Source organism: Sturnira hondurensis, unplaced genomic scaffold, assembly GCF_014824575.4.
Source record: "Sturnira hondurensis isolate 20B ecotype Veracruz unplaced genomic scaffold, ASM1482457v3 Scaffold0000880, whole genome shotgun sequence".
NCBI lineage: Eukaryota > Metazoa > Chordata > Mammalia > Chiroptera > Phyllostomidae > Sturnira > Sturnira hondurensis.
In genome coordinates this window covers 14,701,652-14,725,777 of record NW_028073511.1, presented here as the reverse complement: position 1 = coordinate 14,725,777, position 24,126 = coordinate 14,701,652, and the positions used below count along the sequence as shown (strand labels likewise).

At 37.9% G+C, this 24,126-nt stretch overlaps 1 protein-coding gene across 2 annotated transcripts in view; it reads right to left on the bottom strand.

Annotated features, from left to right (window-relative positions):
- Positions 1-11,631: 11,631 nt before the first annotated feature.
- The window catches only part of HCRTR2 (hypocretin receptor 2), a 93,469-nt gene continuing 80,974 nt past the window's right edge, over positions 11,632-24,126 (bottom strand). Inside the window, exons 5-8 of one of the 2 annotated variants that reach the window (XM_037056232.1) lie at positions 18,979-19,199; positions 16,206-16,327; positions 13,956-14,183; positions 11,632-11,684 (exon numbers count right to left, since the gene is read on the bottom strand). In XM_037056232.1, the coding sequence (XP_036912127.1) occupies positions 11,632-11,684; positions 13,956-14,183; positions 16,206-16,327; positions 18,979-19,199 (624 nt within the window). Of the gene's footprint in view, positions 11,685-13,864; positions 14,184-16,205; positions 16,328-18,978; positions 19,200-24,126 lie in introns of those variants that run through there. The other variant, XM_037056240.1, reaches the window with a different exon arrangement.

Sequence of the window (24,126 nt, the reverse complement as noted above, 5' to 3'; positions counted from 1 at the left end):
GAAGGAGGGGGGAGGATGGGGGGTGGGATGGGATGGGAGTAATAGACAGAAAACTGTACTTGAAAAATAATTAAATAAAAAAATTGGAAAAAAAAGAACAAAAACAAAACAAAAATAAATGAACACATCTTGGCAAGGATGTGGAGAAAATGAAATCCTCCTGCACTGTTGGGAGGATTGTAGATTGGTACAACCACTGTGGAAAACAGTATGGAGCTTCCTCAAAAAAATAAAAATAAAGCCGTCACATGACCCAATGTTTCCACCTCTAATTTGAGAAATGGAATAAAAATAAAAATACTAATACAACACTAATTTGAGAAGATATATGCACCCCTATGTTTATTGTAGCATTACTAATAATAGCCAATACATGAATGGGTAAAGAAGAGGTGGTATTTGTGTGTGTGTGCAAGAAATATTATTCAGCAATAAATATGAAATCTTGCCATTTATGACAATATAGATGGACCTAGGGAATATTATGCTAAGTGAAATAAGTCAGAGAAAGGCAAATATCATAGGATCCCATTTACATGTGGAATCTAAAAGAACAAAATAAATGAGTAAGCAAAACAAAACAGAAATAGACCCATAGGTATAGAGAACAAGCTGACAGTTTCCAAAGGGGAGAGGGTGGGGGACAGGAAAAAAAAGAAAATGTATATATATATACATACAGGGGTATGTATATGTATATATATGTATATGTATATATATATATATACACACACACACATATATNGTATATATATATCTATATCTATATATCTATATATCTATATATCTATATATCTATATATCTATATATCTATATATATATATATATTAGGTCTAATATATACTTACTGGCCAAGAAGTTAATTTGGGCAGGAAATTATTTTGAAATGGAAAAATTTAGATTTATTGCATAGTGCTTTGAAAAAAATCATAACTGAGATGTCATCCATCAGGATTTGAAACCCACTAATAATCCAGAAAGCATTTAAATAAATTCGACATTTCAAAAATCCTTTCTGACAGGTCTTTGTAAATACAATGATTACAGAGAGTCCTCTTGGTGTAGAGGGTTACCAAATTCCACCTTGTGGGAGCGGAGCGGTGCCTGAGGTATGCAAAGCAGGGACACTCACTCTTCAGCTGTGACAGGGGCAGAGACAAAGTTGAGCCAGTACATTGTCACCCACAGAAGCCACAGTCAGCGGGACTGGGGACCAACATCTGCATGTTTACCTTATTCAAAGTTTCTGTAAGTTTATGTCCTCCTTCTCTTATTACAGGTTATTACTTTTAAAAAAATCATTTGCTGAAGTGTACAAATTTATATGTAGTTCTATAGCTAATTTTAGTTTTGCTTAACATTAATCCCTTTAAATTTTTCTAGGTATGTTTGTCTTTTCTGCTTTCAAGCAGCTGTATTTGTTTAAAAAATAATTTAGATCCAATACAAACATAAAATGCAGGGAACAGTGGCAAATAGGGAAGAGTAGAAATAAAAAACGTGAAGCTTCACATGGATTAGCACATACAATGCTGGCCATGGCTTTCTGTATACTTGTTCAGGTGTGAGTGGGCGAGCAACAGATTGGTCTCTAAAGCTTATGGCAGACAATTTGAACAGTGAGTACAATTTTTTAAAATAGCAAGTTGTGCAATGTTCTTAACATGAAAGTAAATATTTGTGACTAAGTTTAGGCAGAACATTTTCTATTGTTTTAAGATTTTATACACTTCCGCCAAGATGGAGGCATAGGTGGAAACACTGTGCCTTCTCCCACAACCAAGTTTGAATACAACAAAGGTTTGGAGAAACAAAGACACAACTAAAGGACAGAAAATTGAATTATACAGAAGTCCCACTACATCTAACCATTCAACTGGGACAGTAAGAGGGGCAGAGCCAGCAGCGAGCAGGGTTGGGCAGGACAGGTCCCCGACCCAGACACGCAGGCAGCCCAGAACCAGTTGGGGTGCAGGGCAGACTGACCGCGGTCGCACATTCGCGCACACGGACCATGCAGGCCCCAGGGGGCAAGGGCTGACGGTGGTGGCACACTCCCGTGCAGTGGGACAAAATGCGTGGGCCCGGTGACGGCAGCAGCTGCAGCACCAGTGAGGGCCGAGGTGGCAGGTGGCAGACAAGACACCATAGTCCCTCTTTGACCCCGCCCCCACATACAGCGTCACAACGCAGCGACTTAGTTGCTCTGTGCTAGTGAACACTTTAGGGCTCCGATCCTGCTACTGAACAGGATGAACAGCCTGAAAGATGGCGCAAGAAGAACTCAAAGTCCCAGAGCCAATAACTCTCAATGACCGAGAAATTGCCAGCCTCTCAGAAGCACAATTCAAGACACTGTTTATCAGGATGCTAACAGAACTGGTGGATTATCCTCACAAATTAGAGGAACATATGAAGGCTAAACTAATTGAAATGAAGGGAGATGTCCAGGAATCCAATAGCAATGGAAAGGAAACTGGGACTCAAATCAATGGAATGGACCAGAAGGAAGAACGAAACATCCAACCAGAAAGGAAGGAAGAAATGAGAATTCAAAAAAATGAGGAGAGGCTTAGGAACCTCCAAGACATCTTTAAACGTTCCAACATCCGGATTATAGAGGTACCAGAAGGGGGAAAGAAACAGCCATGAGTGGAAAGCTTATTTGAACAAATAATAAAGGAGAACTTCCCAGTCTGGCAAAGGAAATAGACTTCCAGGAAATCCAGGAAGCTCAGAGAGTCTCAAAGAAGTTGGACCCAAGAAGGAACACACCAAGGCACATCATAATTACATTAGCCAAGACTAAAATGAAGGAGAGAATCCTAGAAGCAGCAAGAGATAAAGGGATAGTCACCTACAAAGGAGTACCCATCAGACTGTCAGTGGATTTCTCAAAAGAGACCTTACAGGCAAGAAGGGGCTGGAAAGAAGTATTCCAAGTCATGAAATCCAAAGACCTACAGCCAAGATTGCTTTATCCAGCAAAACTTTCATTTAGAATGGAAGGACAGATAAAGTGCTTCTCAGATAAGGTCAAGTTCAAGGAGTTCATCATCACTAAGCCCTTATTATATGAAATGCTAAAGGGACTTATATAAGAAAAAGAAGATGAAAAATATGAACAGTGAAAGGACAGCAAACTCACAGTTATTAACAACCACACCTAAAACAAAAGCAAACCAAGAGGCCAGCTAGATCAGGAGTGGAACCATAGAAATGACGAACACATGGAGGGTTATCAACAGGGGAGTGGGAGGAGGAGAAGGGGGGAGAAGGTACAGAAAATAGCATAGACAGTAGGTAGGAAATAGATAGGGGGGAGGGCAAGAATAGTGGGGAAAATATAGAATCTAAAGAACTTGAGACACATGGTTATAAACTAAGGGGGGAGAATGGTGGGGGAGGGAGTGTGCAGGGGGAGGGGAGTGAAGGGGGGATAGAACAACTATAATGGTATAATCAATAAAATATATTTAAAAAAAGATTTTATTTATTTATAGGCAGGGGAAGGGAATGAGAAAGAAAGGGAGGGAAACAGTGATGCTTGGTTACCTCCCATGCACCGACCTGGCCTACAACCCATGCATGTGCCCTGACTGAGAATCGAACCTGCAACCCTTTGATTTGCAGGCTGGTGCTCAATCCACTGAGCCACACCAGCCAGGGCAGAAATTTTTCTTTATATTCTCCTTGATCATATACCTTGAAATGCTATGGACAAGCCCTCCACACTGTTAAGTAAACATAGTGACATGTTCTTAGTGCTCTTCTTTGCAGTGCTTCTCAGTGAAGGGTGCTCTCTTCATACCAAAGTATGGTAAGACATACAAAGTTTATCCATGTGTCTATGTTTACTGTACTAAAAAAGAACAAGAGGACGCAGTTCCACTTGGGAATAATTTAAGGATCATTTTCAAAGTAACTGGAGGAAAAAAAAGACTGCATATCCTACAGAAAATTCTCCAAGGGTATTGTTTCCTGTCTTCAGTTTTAATATGTGAAGAACAATAGTGTGCTCTATAAGTTTTTCTAATTATCCCCAGTTAGTTTCTGAAAGGCCATTTGGAAGTCTATTTATATTCATGTCCAAAGTGATACCATCTGGTGGTGATGGAGTTTTGCTTTGGCTTACAACTTTTTTGTTATCAAATATTGTCGGTTGAAAATGTGTAACTGGAAGGACACCCACGAATCTCGACAAGAGCCTGAAATAGTTGTGTTAACCAAAAAAGAGCAGAGTCATATAATACGGCTCTCATGAAACTGGTGTTAGGCTGATATTTTCAGAAAATAATAAAGCACACAAGAGCAATGGCTTAAATGAAATCCTGCCTATTTCAGTCAAAACTGGGCAGAGAGGCCCATGACTACAAATATTCTCCTAAAGATTTGATGGAGTTGGGTCTAAAACAGAAAAGTGAGCCACTGACCTCCTAGAGTCCCAGGGAATACATCGGTGGCCATACACCAGCTTGGACTGGCTGAATTGGAATCCCTGAGTTTCACCCCAGACCAGCTAAAGCAGGGAATTAGGGTGGTGTTGGAGATTTTCATTTTTAACAAGACTCGGGGGATTCTGAAGTAGAGATGGGTTGGTGGTTCCTGCCACGAGAGCCTGGCCACCATAATTTTAGTTGGGAAATAAAGTACAATCAAACACTTCGGCCATTCTACAAAGGCCTAGTAAATCACTCACTGAACACCAGCATTAGGCATCACTATGCTGATATACCCTCCAATTATATAAATACACATCATGGTGGAAAAATAAGCAAAAAATTAATTGGATGGGGTGTCTTATTGTATGGGTGACCACAATTTACACTAGCCAGAATCTTAGGTCAGGAGCATCAGACTGCACAACCCTTTGTTGGGGGCATTATTGGGGCACACTTATACAATATAATGATATGTATTTAAACTGTTTAATTTAAAGCTCTTTTTGATGGCAGTAATTAGAAAGCTGTTTCAGTTGTCTGTTTTGAACACTCCTATCAGCAATGTGATTTTGTTATAAGTGTATAAAACATTGACTATCATTCTATGCTAGGTAACAGGGGAAGGGATTATACATTTATCAGACTCAACCATTGTATTAAACCAAATGTTTCAAATATTTTGAGTGGAAGCACTCTCTAATGGGTCGCCCCATTGGAAACGCTTGTCAGGGGAACATCTCGACACATCCTGACTCTTGAGAAATAGTGTGCCTCAGAACCAGTCACGCATCACCAGCAGGGCTTACCGGAACTCTGAAGGATAGGGGGATGCTGTTGGTTTGTGGAACAAGTTGCACTCACGGCTGACTTTCACCTGCATGTAAGTTGTTGACAAGTGAGAAGCCTGAAAGAGCCTCCCACATGAATATGCAGAGTGTTATTGACTCCTGAACCCCCGATTCCTGCCAATGGGATGCAGGGACTACTGTGTCTTTCCCAATCATCTGAACTACACCATCTCACTCCATCCCAGGAATGTGCAAAATAAGTCACCATAAGTGCACAATTTACGGTCAAGGAAGTAAAGAGAAGTCTGCTTTCAGCAACAGGAGTATCAACCAGGAGTATCAATAGGAGTAAAAACCATGGGGTATCATTTAAAATTAAATGATTCTATTGGTGAAATAAAACAAATGAACAAAAACATAGCTTCCAGATGCTTCCTTATAATAATCCATCCTAAAAGCCTAGACTAGATTTTCATGTGAGGAAAGTGGGCCCTTAGAATGGGTAGATTACAGATGCAAAGAAAGAGACATACTTTGTAAAGAGAAAGACAGAGTTTTCTCATAAGTATTTTAATAAATTAAATCAATTCTTCAAAACCAAAGTGTTTGATGGAGCACATGGAGAACCATCCTGTGGAGCAGGAAAAGGCAGCACTGTCCGCTTTATAATGAAATGAATGGAGCTCTGCCAGCCTTTTGCAACGGCCAAGGATGGGAAGGCGAGTCCTACTATTACAACAGCTCTCGGAAGCAGGAGTAAAGCCACAGGGTATACAAAGTAAAATCGTCCTGGCTGCAGATGGATCTGAAATGGATAATTTACTATTTTTTAAAAAGGTGAATAAATAAGAAAATTATGAATAGTTAAGAAAAAAATGAGGTCACTTCCTCCTGCTCCCACACATGGTTAAAAGCCAACATTAGACAATGAGAAGAGTTTTGAAGGATTGGCAAAATCAAATTAGGCAAAGTCATATACGGTTTTAAAGAGAATTGGTAAATGATGACATTATTTTCAGAACAGCTTCTGGCACGGGAGAAAGAATAATAAGGGCCAATGATAGTGGAGCTGGGGTTAAGAAAGCGCTGTGGGTGGAGCCACGGCGGGCTTGCCACAGGAGATGCCGGCCTCTAGAGCACAGCCCCACCTGAGAGGAGAGTGGCTGGCCTGGCGTTGAATCCAGTGAGGCTTTTTTATGCCTTGCTTGATGCATTGATGTTAAATAAAAATAAACATCTGTCCTGTAAACAAACACTACAGGACAGAAGGCTCTAGGTAGTATAAGAATTGTCAGGATCTTTATCAGGGCCACAAGAATTTTTTTACGTACAGATCATGCATGGGAACATGTGCAATGCTATCCAATATTCTTGTTTGTCTCCTGGTGGGGAAGACGGTAAGTCCAGGATGACACTAGTGAACTGGGATTTAATAAAATGGTAAAAAAAAAAAAAAGGCCAGGACTCCCATTGGGCTTCAGAAGGAAAGTTGTAGTGGGAACGTGAGTGTGATATTAAAGGATGGATAAGCAATTGTTGGCTCAGAATAGACTGTTAGGGTTTGCATTTCAGAGAAGGATCTGTTGTCTTAAGTGATTGATAAAAGGTACAGCCTTATGTAAAACTATAAGAATGGTTTAATGAAAAACAATGGAAGGCAGAGACCAAGGAAATATAAAGCCGGATTCTGGGGGCATCCTCTACATGGACCCAGGGCTGGAGAATCAGACTTCAAGTTAGGCACTGATGTGTGTGAGTGAAGGGAAGAGAGATCAAGAGACTGGCAGGCCAGTAACAGAGAGAGGTCAGTAATGGCCAAGTCCCTCAGAAGGGCCAACTTCTGCTTATGAATGGAGGAGTAGTCATATGGGTTTAGGATTGGCGAGGAGGAGAATTCTGGAGGGTGGTTGGAGAATGGTAATTGGCGTTCTCAACATAGGGCTTAATTTTGGTACAGGAAAAAAAGTATGAGTGATGGAAACTCTTAGAAAGTAAGATGTTTTGCTCTCAGTGGAAAGGAAGTTCCAAAAGGCACATGGAAAGAATTAGGAGAAAATGGAACAAAAGAACCAAATGGGGGAAAATGTCATATGTAGATTATCAAGTCATTAATTCAAGAGATATTTACCAAGCAACTTCTATCTGGAAGGAAGGGAGGGAGGGAGAAAGAGAGGGAGGAAGTTGTGTTAGGAAAGATTCTTTCTAGAATAGCAGAAATATGGAACCTAGGTATCTGTAGACATTGAGGAAACCTAGCCATCAAAATAAGAGTTATAATTTAAGAGAGAGAGTAAACTAGATAAAAAAGGGAACTATTTAAAAGGCCAGGATATAAACTTAATATACATTGTGGGATACTCTCACACTAAATAACTGAGTCATATCCATCTACATATCTATCTATCCATTGATCTATTTGATGGATCGCAATCAGTTACCTATAACTCAGTTATATACACAAATGCATACACACATGTATATGTTGGTTATATTCTAAAACAATCCTATTTTCACTCTTTAATGGCTTTTCTGCATGATCTAGACACAGCTTTATACACAAGTTCCCCGCCTCATCGACCTGAACTACATCTAAGGAGAGCTTCTTCACCTATGTTCCTGTGAAAGGGATCATCACTTCTTTTTGGAGATGCTCTCGTTATTAGATCTGCAGTGAATTAAGCTTCATGTTGCCATATACTGTTAAGATTTTCCAGCCCCACAAACATTATGTTTGTACCATCCTCCCTTTGGAAATTGTATTAACTCAAATGCTATGAAACTAATTAGAAATTGCATAACAAACAACAGTTTGTATTTCTTAAACTGAGTATTATCTTTCTGTTATTGCCTAGAGGCTGCACCTCGGAACAGGAATGGATGGAACAGACATTTGTTCCCCAAAGTGGCACAAGCAATACCTCCCTACGCATATGTCCATAGGACCTGCTGGGACCTTGGCCTAAGAATCTCAAAACAGGGATCCCTTTCAGATTGAGGCAATAAGCTTAGCTGGAGCTTGGAAAGGGAGCTGACACAGACCCAGAAGGCCACTGACAAACACAGATATTCTGGGAAGAAAATAGACTGCTTTTTCAAAGATATGAAATTGTAAATTTTTTAGCATAAAAATGTATTTTTTTGCCCTGGCTGGTGTAGCTCGGTGGATTGAGCATGGGCCTGTGAAGCAAAGGGTCGCTGGTTTGATTCCCAGTGGGAGCACATGCCTGGGTTGCAGGCCAGGTCCCCAGGAGGGAACACATGAGAGGCAACCACACATTGATGTTTCTCTCCCTCTCTCTCTCCTTCCCCTCCCCTCTATTTAAGATAAATAAATAAATAAATAAATAAATAAATGAAAGGTTTTAAAAAATTAAAAATATATATTTTTTTCCTTTTTCCTTGAGCTCTGCTTAATTTTTGTTTTTAAATTAACCACTTTCCATTGGTTTACCACAGGAGACAAGGAGGAGCTAAGACAATAATTCATACTCATTGGCTGGGGTGCGGCAGGGAGCTCTGTAGGCCAACCACAGGCTGTGGAGGCAGGTGGGCCCATGCTTAGCTTGGGGGTAGGCATAGGGGTAGGAAATAGAGCTGGAGAGGGAGAAACAGTGAAAGCAGGTTGAGGCCAGAGAAGTGCTGCAAGAAACTTTTCTTTGATACCTTACTTCCCATTCATGGCCACTGATCTAGGTGAAAGTGAAGATGGCTGTCCTCTCTCCAGGGCTGATTGAGGAGGAGAAGTGGTGAGTCCCTAGTCTGTGATAATGGATCACTCAAAGCAAAGCATCCTTCCACTGAAATAGCTAGTGTACCTTGGGATTTTTACTGAGAGCTTCACTTTGTCTTTAGAAAATACACCATCCTCAAATCATAGTGTCTAAGAGTCAAATGAAATTAATTCAAATTTAATTCAGCTTCATTTTTGATACAAGTCAAAATAAACAGTTCTACCTTGACTGGTGTGGCTCAGTGAACTGAGCACTGGCCTGCAAACCAGAGGGTCGCAGGTTTGATTCCCAGTCAGGGCACATGCCTGGGTTGCAGGCCAGGTCCTGGGTCGGGGGAGCACAAGAGGCAACCACATGTTGATGTTTCTCTCCCCCTCTTTCTCCCTCCCTTCCCCTTGCTCTAAAAATAAATAAAGAAAGTAATTAAAACATAAAAATAAACAGTGCTGAATAAAAATGAATTGTAAATCAAAATCCTTGGTAGTTGATTCTGTCATTTCTCAGAATCATTCAGGTAAATAAAGAGTAGAAAATATACATTTTTAAAATTTACCATTAAACTTAAAATAGTGCTAAAAGTTTTACATATTATCACCCTCCAAAATTGCTTACTTAAGTAAATGCTATACTTACTAGTCTACTAAATTGAAAATCACAAGTCATCATTTTCTTTAAGTCTCTTGACTCAGACAAAAGCTCCAAAATGCAATGCTCTATGTACACATGGTTTTACATAATTTTGTGAAATATTTCTGTATTAATCTTAACCCTCTTTATTTTAGTCCCTGCTCTAAAACAACATTAAAAACCATGTCTATCATGATTATCCTTGGTTATATAAACTCATTGGAAAAAATAATTTGGTTATTAAGAACTGTACCACAGGGCTTAATTTAATCCTTAACGGCAATGATTTGACACTAATTATGAGAGAATATCCAACTTATCTAATCAACAACAACAAGATTTTTCATACGATACAGAGGACAATGTGGATGTGATTATTGAATTTTGAATGTTTTTTTACTTAAAAAAACTACACAACAAGCATCCTTCACAGTCATGGGAGTACTATCACATTGGATGTGATAACACTTTTTTCATGAAGACACAGTAAGTCAGGCAGAAAGAGCTTGAAGTATGTAAGGTAAGGAAGGGTTCAACAAACAGTATCGTGCTACACACAAGGCAAACAGCAATTGTATAAATACATTTCATGAAACACTTAAAGACACTCTAACTCCAAAGTTGATCAAGAAAATATATGATAATAGAAATACGTGGCAACTGGGAGAGAGCTTTTTGCCTCCTCTTTAATTTCCATAGTCTCTAGAAAACAATCTCCTTCGAATTTGGGGAGATAACAGCATTTTTTTGCCTTTGCAGTTCATTTTTTGTGGTACATAAGGTAATAGAATAGACTTATATTAACAGTATTTTCTCTGTTTACATATCTGCTCTAAAAAATTCTATGATTTTGCTTCATGCCACTTGAAAACTAGTTGCACAGGACCTGATAAAATTGTCTTTTTTTTACTCATAACCTGTAAGAAGTAGAAAAGTCATCTGTTGTCAAATTAACTAGAATTGAAAAGCTTCCTAAATTATGACTACCCAGACTTTTTTGAAATGCAAGTGAGTACAATTATGATTATATCAAGTGAAACATTCTATTACACTAGTAATAAAATAATAATAGCCCTCCTCACCATTTGTTTCCCTAAGTGTCTTCAGGATTTGTCATTTTGATATTCCAGGTTTATGTCTATTCAAACTATATTTTATGGGCATTTTTACCTGTATCTTCACTAAAACAGTATACATTGGAAGTGAAATTCAATATTATTGTGCCGACACTTTTGAAATTAACCCATCGATGACTTGTAACAGTTATTTAATATCCAAGAAAAGCTCCAAGCCCCAGAGAATTCAGAAGTCATTTTCCTTGGAAACTATAGTCAGATTTTGCCAAGAATAAATAAATTCAGCCATGATACTTTTCATGGGTTTGTAGTTCAAAAATAATGAAATTCAAGTGAATACGATATTAGATAAATTATCTCACACCACTAATAACAAATTTCAGTAACATTAATGACATTTTACATTAAATCTTTGAAATATATAAAAATAACACACTCTATGTATAGAATAAAACAGTCAGAACACATTGTTTTCAGAAGAAGTCTTCTCATTTGTGTTATTAGCACATAATGAGGTAAGTAGTTGACCCTTTGTTCCAGAGACTGGCAGGTTTGGGAAACACCTATTTCCTTACCTTTTCCCGTTAAGAGGACTTAGATCTAGAGGTCTGAGAAGGATTCCAGCTTGAACGTGTGGAGAGGGATACACAAAGTCTATTATTCCTCCACTCCCTCAGTTTCTCATGAGAACTGGTGTTTGTTTGCTTTTTGCTTTTCCTCCCAGTTAATATTCCCTCTTAGAAACTGCTTCCTCAAACTTAGCCTTAGTAAGTGTAAATAAAATTGGAAATTTGAAAGTTTTCTGTTAGAAACTCAAGTCATCCAGATAGCAATAAATTCCATGCGGGCCTTAAAATCAGTTGTCTTTCACATTGCACTTGTCACTCAGGGACAACTGTTTCATAAACCATCATCTCTTTGAGGTGACACTGAGTGACATTCAGCACTGACCCTCAGCCTCTTCTTTCAGACCTCCAACCAAGATGACAGTAGGGATGATGGTGAGCCCTGTTGTCGATGCTTGTGAGGTGAAATACTTTATATCACACGGCCTAATAAACAGGTGTCAGGTGGTAGTATTCCGAGCAGTGGTTCTCAAATTTTAAGGTGCATCAAAATCACCTGAAGTGCTTGTTGACACAGATTCCTGGATACCACCCCCCAATGTTTCTGATTCAGCAGATCTGAGATAAGGTGGAAATTTGCATGTCTAATAAAATCTCAGGTGATGCCTATGGTTCAGGAATCACACTTTGGGAGTCATAGATTTAGAACAAAGGAATTCTGACTTCTGAGTCTGAACTTAGTACACAATCACACAACCTCTCTCTCTCTCCTTTCAATTTCTCTCATTCTTACATGATAAAGAGCTAGATATATTAGGGTCTAAAGGAGTTAGCTCTTACTCTGAGATATTACTTAACTATTAAGGCATATTATCTGAAGATATCATCAAACTATTTAAAGTGCTAGCTTCCATCACAAACCCGAAAATTACAACTCTCCTTTCACGCAGTATGAGAAAAAAGTTCTCAAATGTACAAAGAGGGTAGAGAAGAGTTACCCAATGAACACAATGCTTTGTGTTCATTGCCATTATTTTGCTAACTAGCAACATAATTTTAATAAACCTCATATGCAAGAGTAGTTTTTGAGTAGTAAAAAGCACAAGGTAATCCCCAATTCTAAAGTACAAAGCAGCTATTGGATCACTCATTTGCTATGACTTCTTTACAAAAGTGATGAGTTGGGTAAAAGCAAAAAAAGAACAAGACAATTTTAATCTTGTACAAAAATCTGTCTTAAATATTGTTCCCCAGATCTTGTTTCAATTAAAATAAGAACACCTGCCACTACCGTATGAGAGCAAGTTTTCTAACTCTGAAGTGAATATTTTAATCAGAAAAAAAAATTACAGGAAAACAAATTTGGACTATTCAGTGCTTTGAACCCCAGAGCTTACATTTGTACAAAATATACTACACTGCTGCTCATTCGTGTGGAGGCAAGCCCAGGAGGAATTCGCGAACATCAGCATTGTCACTATAAATAAATAGAAACAAAAAACGCCAACCTCCCGGGTGAGGAACAGCACCACCGCCTGCGTCGCTGCTCTGTGGGTGTGGGAACCCATCCCCCACAATGCTTTGCTGCCCTGAAGGCTCCGTCCCCTCGTCTCCATAAGCATACCTGAGCTCTGTTAAAGGCACGTTTACATCCACCCCCACTTCATTTCCTAGCACCTAGCACAGCTGGTGCTTTCTGGTAGGTGTTTGATAAATGTTTATAGAATTTAAATAAGTGAAAATATTTACCATCCAATCTCCATGGCAATAACCTGTCCAGAGGGTGCTTTCTGGTGCGTCTTTAATATGTGTGTATGGGATTTCAATAAAAGCAAATGTTTACCAACAAATCTCCATGGCGTTAACCTGTGCAATATGGAACCCAGCTGTGATTTAATAGTCCACTACTTCTTTTCTTTGTAAATCACACTTTTTAACTTAATCCACCAAGGCTGGCTACATCATTTTCACTGGTTAGAAGAGTATAATAATGTGATTTTATCTTACTTAAATGTTGGAGTCTTAGAGATGAAAATTATTATGTATTTTTAAGTTACTCCAAAATTTGTATTTTTAATATTGTGTCTTACTAGCCATATGTTGAGATGAGAAATGGTAAAGTTACAAACCTGAGAAAATCGTGTTACTGAGTGATAAAATTCATGGAAAGTAAAGTTTAATAGCATTTATTTTATATAGATTTGAAAGGTAGCTTTTGAGTTATCTAATATGCTATTTTGTATATAAATATTCTCTGAGATACACATCATAATGACAGCCTTTTGTGATTTTTTAAAACTATAACATCAAATCTCATGTTTTGTTAATTCAGAGTTAGTAATTGCTACTTCTTTTAGTTGCCAAAAGATTATTGAAGAACTTTTGTTGATTTTTAGCAACCATTTTGCATGTGAGATTGAAATAATTAGAATAGGAATGCTTAAACATTTCATTGACACAAGTCATAATACAGGAAACTAAAAGTGAAATAGCCTGAAATAAATTCAGTTGAAGGTTAAATTTCTAAGGTATTTAATCAAAAATTGAGAAATTAGTTTAAACTGACTTTTATTTCCAAAGAGCAATAGGTTTTTCTTTTTCAAAAATGGATCCACAAAGTAATTTTAGCTTCAGATCGTTCAGATAATAAAATTTCTGTGTACAGAGATTTTAAAAAAATGAATAGTTTTACTCAGGTATCTTTGTCACGTGAATAAATATTCTACCAGTTTTGAAGCAGCCCCGCTCCATTGGCTGCTGGGAGTGTGCTTATACTGGTGAGCACGACTTGCTCGGAGAGTTTGGATATGTTATCCAAGTTGCTGATCTGGGTGGTCAGAGACTTTCTGCTCTCTGTGCTCGTGCGCCCCCTGGCGAGCCGATCCTCCTGGCGATGGTGCACTCCAAGGCAACAGCAAGAAAATGCAGCTTTAAATTCCTCTCGAAATTTTCCTGGCAAACCAGGGAAATGAAAAGAAAAAGAACTGTGCGTAAATATGTTTTAACAAATCATGAGTAGGGTGCAACCGAGTTGCTCCCTTGAGTCAAACTAACAATGAGGTGTCACATTTTGCAAAGACGGGGAAATTACGAAAAGGAAATTGTGTTAGTGGAAGTGTGGTAGACTCTTGAAACAATGAGGTATTTTCATGAAATTATGAAACTGCTTTTCATGTGTGATATTTGCAGTGTGTTTCATTCCTTTCTAGTTAAACCTTATATGTTTGTGAATGTGGGTTATTTTTAAGTGGTTAACTATAATAAAAGTGATCAGCAGTGGAAGAATACCCAGAAATATTTAATAATTTCAAAAATGATAAAGCTTACGCCATAGACATCCCAAACTATACAGACATTGCCCATTTTACTCTGAAAAAAAAAACCCTGTTCTACCAAAACAATCAATTGACAAAATATCTAAAAAATATCTTAAAATATCTACAAAGTCTCTAAAGTTTCATAACCTGCATAGGCAGCACAACACACTGAAAAAAATTAAGAAATTATTCCTTGTCTTTAAATTACTGACATGAAATTAGAGAGGTATGAAAATGAAACAATTACCTATTTAAGGGTAAATGGCAGTGTTGGGAATCATAATTCATTTTCTTCGAGTCTCAATGACCAAATTGGGTTATTGAATGATCAAATGGGAAGAGCAAGGTTAAGGGCCAAGAAAATAGCAGGGACCTAAGTCCTCAGTGATTATCAGCTGCCTTCCCTAACTCACTATTAACCATAAACTAGCACTATGGCTTTGGTACAGGGCTTCTATTTCAAAACTTAGTGCAAGGCCCAGAGCTTTAGTCAAACCTAACCTCTTGGCCATTGCTTCCCTACTGCTTTCCGAGCTACAGCTCCACAAGGCCCCTTGTCCCTTCAGACAGCACAGGAGCGGTCCAGCCTGGTTGTCTCAGACTGAGCGTAGTCTTTGTTTCAGAGACTGGAATTGGGTGTGGCAGAGGAAGTCAAGAAAAGGGGCAACTGAATACAGAACAAACCACACAAACACCACCTGATTTTCTGAAAGGTGGAATAAAAATAAATGTACAGAGTACATGCAATGTTTGAAAAAATATTTTTAAAATATCCAATTGACTGGTTGTCTTTTTTATTTTTATAAGCCAGAAGTCCAAATGGAGAGTTACAAAATATACATACTTTGTTAAATATGCAATAAATTGCTTCTTTTATCATACATTTATCGTATTATATTTGGAGATAGAAATAAAAAAGAAATAGCCAACCACTTTTGGTATAAGACAATGTAAAGATGTAGTTAATTAAAACACAATTCTAAAAGTCAATTAGGCAAATTGTATATAAAAGAATAATTAGTTAAATGATTTTTATCATTGTATTGATTCATAAACAGGTTAAATAACTTATAGATATGTCTATGTTTGTCATTTGGCTTAGGTGTTATTCAGGAGGAATACCTTTTTTTAAATTTATTCATTTATTTATTTATTTATTTATTTATTTGTGGTCAGCGAGAAATCTTAAAGAAAAACCTAAGAGATGTTAGCTACAAAATTAATATAAATAGAAAAGTACAAAAAAAGTGGAAACTTTCCAGTTCAATCTCAATTAGGCTACAGGTGTTGGCCAAGGAAAATTTATAGCAAAGCTGTTTTATTTTTAGATAAAGTTATTTTACACTTGAATAAATTAAAGTTTAATGTATGACGAGCAAGATTCTGTTATTCAGCTCTTACAATTTTCACTTTCCTCCTACTTCAAAATTTCTTCTAAATTTTATTGGGGGGAAATCCCTTCAATAATTTTATCAGATGACTCAGATAATGTGTTCTGCTTGTAAGAGAAAAACCTCAAGACAGATCAAAGGAATTTTTTTATTCTACAGTATCTAAGTTCTTCATCCAGTTCAAGGGTGTTCAGAACTTCTGGTCGCTGGTCCCTCACCCTTGGTTAGAACTGTGGTTTATATAGAAGAAAGAGTTGAAAACTTACCACTGAGAAAATTATAAATAATTGGGTTCGCAGCACTATTGGCATATACAAGCCAGTGTGAAAATGTAAACCAGGCGTATACAGTCTCCCTGTCTTCCGTGTGGGTAAACATTCCAAATACTCTGCAAGAAAAATAACGATAACAGGAAATCTAGGGTGATCCTGGAGAATACATTTTCAGTAATTAAATTCAAAGGTGAACAAAGCCCTTGATAGAAGCTGCCTGACTCCTGTCTTCCCTGCTGTGTTGACCACTGATAGGTTTATGGCACTACGGTGGGTTTAGAAAAAACTTCAGGACATGAACAGAAACTCTACGGCACCATCAGTAAATCAAACGTCAAATCAGGTTAGAGAAGAACTCTCTCTTTTCTAAACAGCAAATGCAATAAGAGTTCTTAAACATATTTCTGTTTCCCTTTTTCATTTTGTCTCTCAGTACAATAGCGCAGGTTTGTGAATATTCCATTGTATGTGTGGCATTTAAAAAGCAGTCCCGAATGGCAGTGTGTAAGAACTTCTTCCTACTTTAATTTGTGCATTGATCAAAGTATTAAATCGCCACAACTCCAGTATTTCCAAGCATGTTGAAATTTGCTTCTGGGACTTTTTTATACCCAGAGAAGAACCTGTTTTCAGTAGGCAAAACTCTGGCAATTTCTTAAAATTCATGGGTTTTCATGTTTTTATTATTTTTAACTCTGAAAAATATCTCGTTATGATATTCTTCATGAAATCTTAAACATTTGTTCCATATTCAGAAATACCCCATCTAGCTAATTCTATTCACTAGCCAACAGCAGGTAACTTGCAATTACTCCATATATTTATAGACTGAAGATTATAAGGCATTTCCTGCCAGAATTCTATCATTGACTGTGTAATTTGTGTCCCTGATAGAAATGCATTTCCAGAATAGAGTGATGCTCTATGGAGTGGAACATGAACAAATGGAATTAATAATGATATGCCTCTTTACCGCAACATAAATCCTAGTCAAATCAGAACTGCTGTAAAAAGGTTGGTTTGAATTATCCAGGCAAAAATTTCAAGTTTCTAGAAAAGAAATTGAGAGATGTATTTGATAAAGAAGATAAGTATAATATGTATAATATATTATACTTATAACACATAAGTATAATATGTGTTTCTTTAAACACATTTAAAGAAAATATGTGCGGTAAAGAGAAAAATTACTTGGAGGTTATTAATTTATTTTTTTTAGTTTGTGGAAAAGAGCAGGATGCTCAAAACATTCAAATATTTTAAATTAAACATGTACTTTCTCCTTAGAAAGCAATTTCCTTTCATTGGAAAGGAAGGTATTTAAGTTGAAAGAATAAGAGAAATATTGCAGACAAGTAGGTATTTGGAAACAGCTAAAGGAAAGCATAAGTGCTGAGATGCGGGAAATGCAAATTACAATCTCTTACAATCCTGAGAGCAGTACATTTAGTTTTCACTGAACTTAGACTAAAATAAAAGTACAAAAGAGAAACAAAAGTCCCTCTAGTTTCACAGCATATTTACAAAGTTTTTAAGGGCAGAAGGCGTCATCTAGCAAAAGACCACAATACACTTGTAGACGATGGCGGTAGACGAGCAAAATTAAGAAGAAAATCATGAAAAAATATGGGAGTAAAGTCACTCCTTTTCTCGTGAGCCAGTATATGTCTCAAGGACTCAAGCGGTCGACATCATTTATTTACCTTTAACACTGAGTCTATAGTAAATAATATTACTAAACAAAAGTGCATTTTTCACCTTTTCTCCACCGAAAAAGGCATGAAACAATCAATAAAAGGGCCGAAGAGAATGAGAAATCTTTGCGGCTGAGTCTACCACCTTTCGTCTGTGAGACTCCAGCCAAAAACTCTCTCCAGACTCCCCAGCAGTGAGGAACATGATAGTGATTCTGAATCACAGAAAAGTGAGAGCAACGATCTTAGTTTTAGTTCTAAGCCTATTATAAACAGAATTAATATCACCTCGGGACCAGCCTATGTGCAATAGTTCTGATAATTCTCAATAAAGTTGGCTGGCTATGAAGTCCAAGTGTACCATTGCCCATGCATCAGCTGTGTTGCATTGGTTAATTGTGTTAACTTAATAGTGTGCCTGCAGTGTAACACATAACACACCTTTCCTGGCTGAAAATTTTTGTACTGATTTTTTATTAATTTTCACCCTGAGCTTGATTCATTGATTTTAGGAAATGTATTTTCTTTCTGTTTAAACATTCAAAAACAGAGTGTGTGTTGTGATTTCATTTTTTTGTGCATTTGCTCACAAATGTACTTTCAAGTACAATTAGAATGCTCACAAAACATTCTTATCTCTTTTTAATCATTTAGATAGAATTCTGTCACAATTCCCCAAATCTTTGAAAGTCATGTTGTAGTAAACCCATTTGTTCTGATCAAAACAGAACTCAATGCTGTAAATGAGGGGGTTTTTTTTTGTTGTTGTTGGTTTTTTCATTTTTGTTTTTTTTTTTAATGCATTAGGACTTTTTTCTGCAATTAGCTGGAAGAGGTCACGGAACATCTGTTTTGTGTCTGCCATTCAACAAAGAATTTACATGAACAAGAGCATTTACAGTCTGAACATCTAAAAGGATGTTTGCCTTACCTGTCGGTAAAAACACCACCAAGTTATCAAGCCTGACAAGCTATCTAGACAAAGGATTTAGGTTTCTTTGTGGCTTAAAAAGAGTTCTTAAGAAGCAAGAAGTGACAGATCACTTTGTTTTCAAATAATAGGTGAACTTTACCTCTTTAGCACATTGAGGATGCTAATTGGTAGATAGCAAATTGCAAACACCAAAAGCACAACCATCAGCATCCGGGCTGTTTTTCGTCGGGCTCGGATCTGCTTTATTTCAGCAGCCACAGCACTAATCCTGGACTTGGTCTGCTGTCCTGGCCCCCGAGGCTGTGGGATAGGCTGCAGAGGCTTCCATTTTCTCTGAACTACAGAAGACGTTCCAGGGATCTGAAAGAAGCAGAGACCCTTTATTGTTATCTGACCAGGAAAGTTCCACTTTGGAGAAGTAATTAAGACACAATAAGGAGAGTGTCCCAGACACCATGCTCTGAGAGGTTGGAGGGCTTTGAGGGCCTATTTCCTGAACATTTGCTAAATGGAGCATGTTCTTAATACATTCAAGTGCCAAATAGGAGTTTGAATGGAAAAATGTGGGAACATCAGAATATTGTCAAGTTCTCAAGAGAGCTACAAATGGAAAAGATATCTCTTTATAAAAAGAAAAAGTTATATATCCAGACAATGGGATGTTATTCAGTGCTATAAAGAAATAAGCTATCAAACCATAAAAAAGAGAAACCTTAAATGCATAAAACTAAGTAAAAGAAGGCAATCTAAAAATGCTACATAGGATGTGAGTCCAACTACATTACATTCTGGAAAAGATAAAACTATGAACACACTAAAATGACCAGTGATGCTGAAATGGGAAGGGATGAATAGGCAAAGTATAGAGGATTTTTAGGACAATGAAAATACTCTGTATAATCCATAATGATGGTTCCATGCCATTAGATATTATACAAAGTATTTGGATACAGTTGTCTAAACCCATAGAATGTACAACATCAAGCGTGAGCCGCTAGGTAAACTAGAGACTGGGTGATTACGATGTGTCCGCATAGGTTCCGCAAGTACAGCCACTTTTCTGGGGCATGTTGGTAATGGGACGCTGTGCACAGGTAGGGAGCTGGGGCAAGCAGGAATTCTCTGGTACCTTCTCTTCAATTTTGCTGTGAACCAAAACTGCTCTAAACAAAACAAACAAAAAGCAAGGACAAACTCTTAGTTTTAAAATGAGAGAGGCATACAACTGGCTTAGAACAGTAAGGGGGTGACAACCATACTATCTTCTTAGGAATTCTGGTTCAGCTCAGATACCCAAGTTTGAAAGAAGGAAAACCTAGCAGGTAATTGCACGGCACCTGAATGGATTTTTCGTGTTTCACTACTGCCATCTACTGCCAGGTGGAAAAAGAGGACTTCAGTACCTTTTGCTTTTTACTAGGCTTTCTGCTTCTCAAGTTTGGCCAATGAAAACTTTTGAATGAAGGGAATAAAAAATTCAAAAAAAACCTCTGTTGCTTACTATGTATTGCTATGAAGTTCCTGAGACTAGTATTATGGTCTGGCACTTTAACATGCTCAAACACAAAACACCCCTGTGGTCTTACGTTAAACATTTAGAATACCTGGAATATGTTTAGACAGTTACACAGCTTATATGCTTCCATTTCTTTTCAAAGTTTTTTGATAAAATGAGGGAGTCTCTCCAAGTATAATACTTTCTTAATTATAAGCTCATAGAGATTGCTAGGGTTCAGTGAGCAAAACAATAAAATTCAGCACATATAATTTTTGAAAAAGGGAACTGCGCCCTCAAGCACACCACGTGGACGTCTTAGTTCTATTAAGATCACTGAGCTCCTGTTCTGTCTGTGCTGCACACCCGGACAGACCAGCATGTCCTGGTGGCCTCTCCCAGTGGGTGTTGGATGGATTCTGTTGCTTTAAACATCACAAGACCCAAGTCCGTTAGATAATCTTTAATTCGAGCACGGAATTTTACTTTGATTTTCACACAGGTGAATTAACATGATGCTCCTTTGGCCATAACTATTTTCTCTTGAAAAGNAAACAATAAAATTCAGCACATATAATTTTTGAAAAAGGGAACTGCGCCCTCAAGCACACCACGTGGACGTCTTAGTTCTATTAAGATCACTGAGCTCCTGTTCTGTCTGTGCTGCACACCCGGACAGACCAGCATGTCCCGGTGGCCTCTCCCAGTGGGTGTTGGATGGATTCTGTTGCTTTAAACATCACAAGACCCAAGTCTGTTAGATAATCTTTAATTCGAGCATGGAATTTTACTTTGATTTTCACACAGGTGAATTAACATGATGCTCCTTTGGCCATAACTATTTTCTCTTGAAAAGGAGCAAACACAGTTAATGAAAATCTGCCTGTAAACAAAACAAATTAGAAAATAATTTCTCTTGCAAATCTGTCTGTCCTGTCCTGTAGACTGCTCTTTTCAGGCTGAGAGTCCCCTGCAGCCTCCTTACCACTGGTTGGCAGGTGCTGAGGATCTTTCCTGCTCTGTGAGTCACTTTTTACATTGCTATTTAAAAAAATAAGGGGAAGCTGCAATGGAAAGTTCCAGAAAACCTTTAGAATGCATAACCATATAAAAGTCTGCTAAATGGCCTTGACCTGTCTAATGAATGATCTCTGAGTGATCATTTAAAATTTGGCAATTGTATTATTATGTGCTCCCCTGAAGAAGAGATTCAACCATCTGTACCTTATGACTTCTGTAATCATCACAACAGTTCCCATAAAACAGGGCTGTCAAACTCATTTCCACCGGGAGCCACATCAGCCTCCCGGTTGCCTTCAAAGGGCTGAAAATAATTTAGGACTGTATGAATGCAACTACTCCTTAACTAGGGGCAAGGAGCTTGGCACTGCCACCAGGTAGAAACAAGGTGCTGGGCTGGATAAAACAAGGTGGAGGGCTGGATTCAGCCCGCAGGCCTTGTGTTTGCCACCTGTGCCATAAAGAGAATCTGTCACAGGGAGCATGGCTCTAGTCCTGCAACCAGGAAAAAGAAAGTCATGATAACATCCTTTTAGATGATGATCTAAGTAAGGGTAGGAGACATTTAATCTGCACTTATTTGAGGAGATGTAAAAGTGATGCCATTGGTCAGCTGTCTATGCCTGTAGAAAGCATAATATATGCAAAAATCACCGATATTAACTGAGCACCAGGAACTATGCACAATCTTGAGTCATCATTAATGCCTTTCTAAAGGTATATTATTATACATTTTACTGTACAGGTAATCAAGTTGGCACTGAGAATGATTAAATAAGTATTAAATAAATTAAATGAAATGCCAAGTCTATATCTTGAATAATTAATAAAACGGAATTTGCACTTGGGTCTGTCTGACTGCAAAGCTCATCTTTTCCCATCAGGGTGCAAGGTTTTCATTTACAAGCTTCATCACATGTGATAGGCGAGATCTGTCCAGAAAAAAGTCCAGCCATTATTAATATAACAAGAACAGTTTTGCGCAATATCCATGTAACCTAGGAGCCAAGGAGAGTGGACTGGAATGCTCATGCGTGAACAATGACAACTTCACTGTACTAGTCAGTGGGGGCAGTAGATGCCATTGAGTGAGCATGTGCACTGTGTGGCCATCGCATTCAGAATGACTGAATAAGTATAGCAACAAATCTGCATAAAATTTTTCATTAAGCTTGAATATTCCTCTGCAGAAACTATTTGAATGATTCAGAAGGCTGCAGCTATGGGCAGATGGTGATTGGCAGCTTCATCATGACAATGTGCTCATTCATGCATCACATCTTGTGCAGAGTTTTTTGGAAAACATCAAACCACCCAGGTGACTCAGCCCCACTACAGCCCAAATTTGGCACTCTGTAACTTCTGGCTTTTCTGAAAACTAATGTCACCTTTGAAAGGGAAGAGATTTCAGACATCCATGAGATTCAGGAAGATATGACAGGGAAGCTATTGGCATTTGGGAAAACTGTATTAGGTCCCAAGGTGCATACCTTGAAGGGGACTGAGGTGTCATTGTCCTATGTACAATGTTTCTTGTATCTTCTATCTTCTTCAATAAATGTCTCTATTTTTCATTACATGGGTGGATACTTTCTGGACAGACCTTGTATTTAGTTATTCACGGGTTACTTTAGGGAGTGCTATTTTGATGTAGTGATGGAAGTTGAATCAGAATGAAGTGGGCTGAGAAATCAGTGGAGGTGGAAGGTGTTGAGAAAAAAGGAGCCAACAAGTGGAAATGTGAGAATTTTAGCTAGAAGGAGGGGAAACAAAGAATTCAGTTGGCAGCTGGAAAGGTATGCTAGTTTGATTGATGCTTTTTCTTAGTATTTACCAAATGCCTGCTCTAGGAGGACATGACACTGTATTTCCTCTATTTTTTAACTCATCGCACACTTTATTATAATAGAGTGCAACCGACACTTGCAGGTGCTGTCTCATGTGAAATTATAACCCCCTTACATTGCTCTGTCTGGCAGGAATGGGGCTAGTTTCTTGTTTCTTACACTGGGTACCATTTGAGGATGACTGTGTTAGAAAACTCAGTGATATTTTTCAGAGACTTTTTGACATTTTCTTTTACCTCTGTTAGTTGAAATATGCATGCCCACTTCTATTATGAAGATCGTAAGTCCTTTCTTTGTCCCACCATTTGTCAACGAAACTACAGCTGTCCTCATTGACTTGTGTTGGCACCCTTGTAAAATCCTTTGACAATACGTGTAAGGCTTTATATGTAGACTTTTAATTCTATTTTATTGACCTATATGATCATCAATATGTAAAAACCTCATTATCTTGATTTCTTTAGCTTTAGAACAAGATTTAAAATTAGGAAGTGAGCCCTGGCTGGTGTAGCTCAGTGGATTGAGTGTGGGCCTGCAAAGCACATGATCAAGGTTCCATTCCCAGTCAGGGCACATGCCTGGGTTGCAGGCCAGTTCCCAGCGGGGGACTCATGAGAGGCAACCATACATTAATATTTCTATCCCTCTCTCCTTCCCTTCCTCTCTAAAGATAAATACATAAAATCTTTTTTAAAAAGTTTAAAATTAGGAAGAGAGTCCTCCCAATTTGTCCTTTTTTCATTTTTGAAGATTATTTTGGCTATTCTCTGTCTCTTGCATTTTGATGTTAATTTTAGTATCAGCTTGCCAGTTTGTGCAAAAAAAAGACAACTGAGATTTTTGTAGGTATTGTGTTTAGATAAATTTGGGGAATTTTTCAATCTTAATAATATTAGGATTTCCATTCTATGAACATGGACTATTA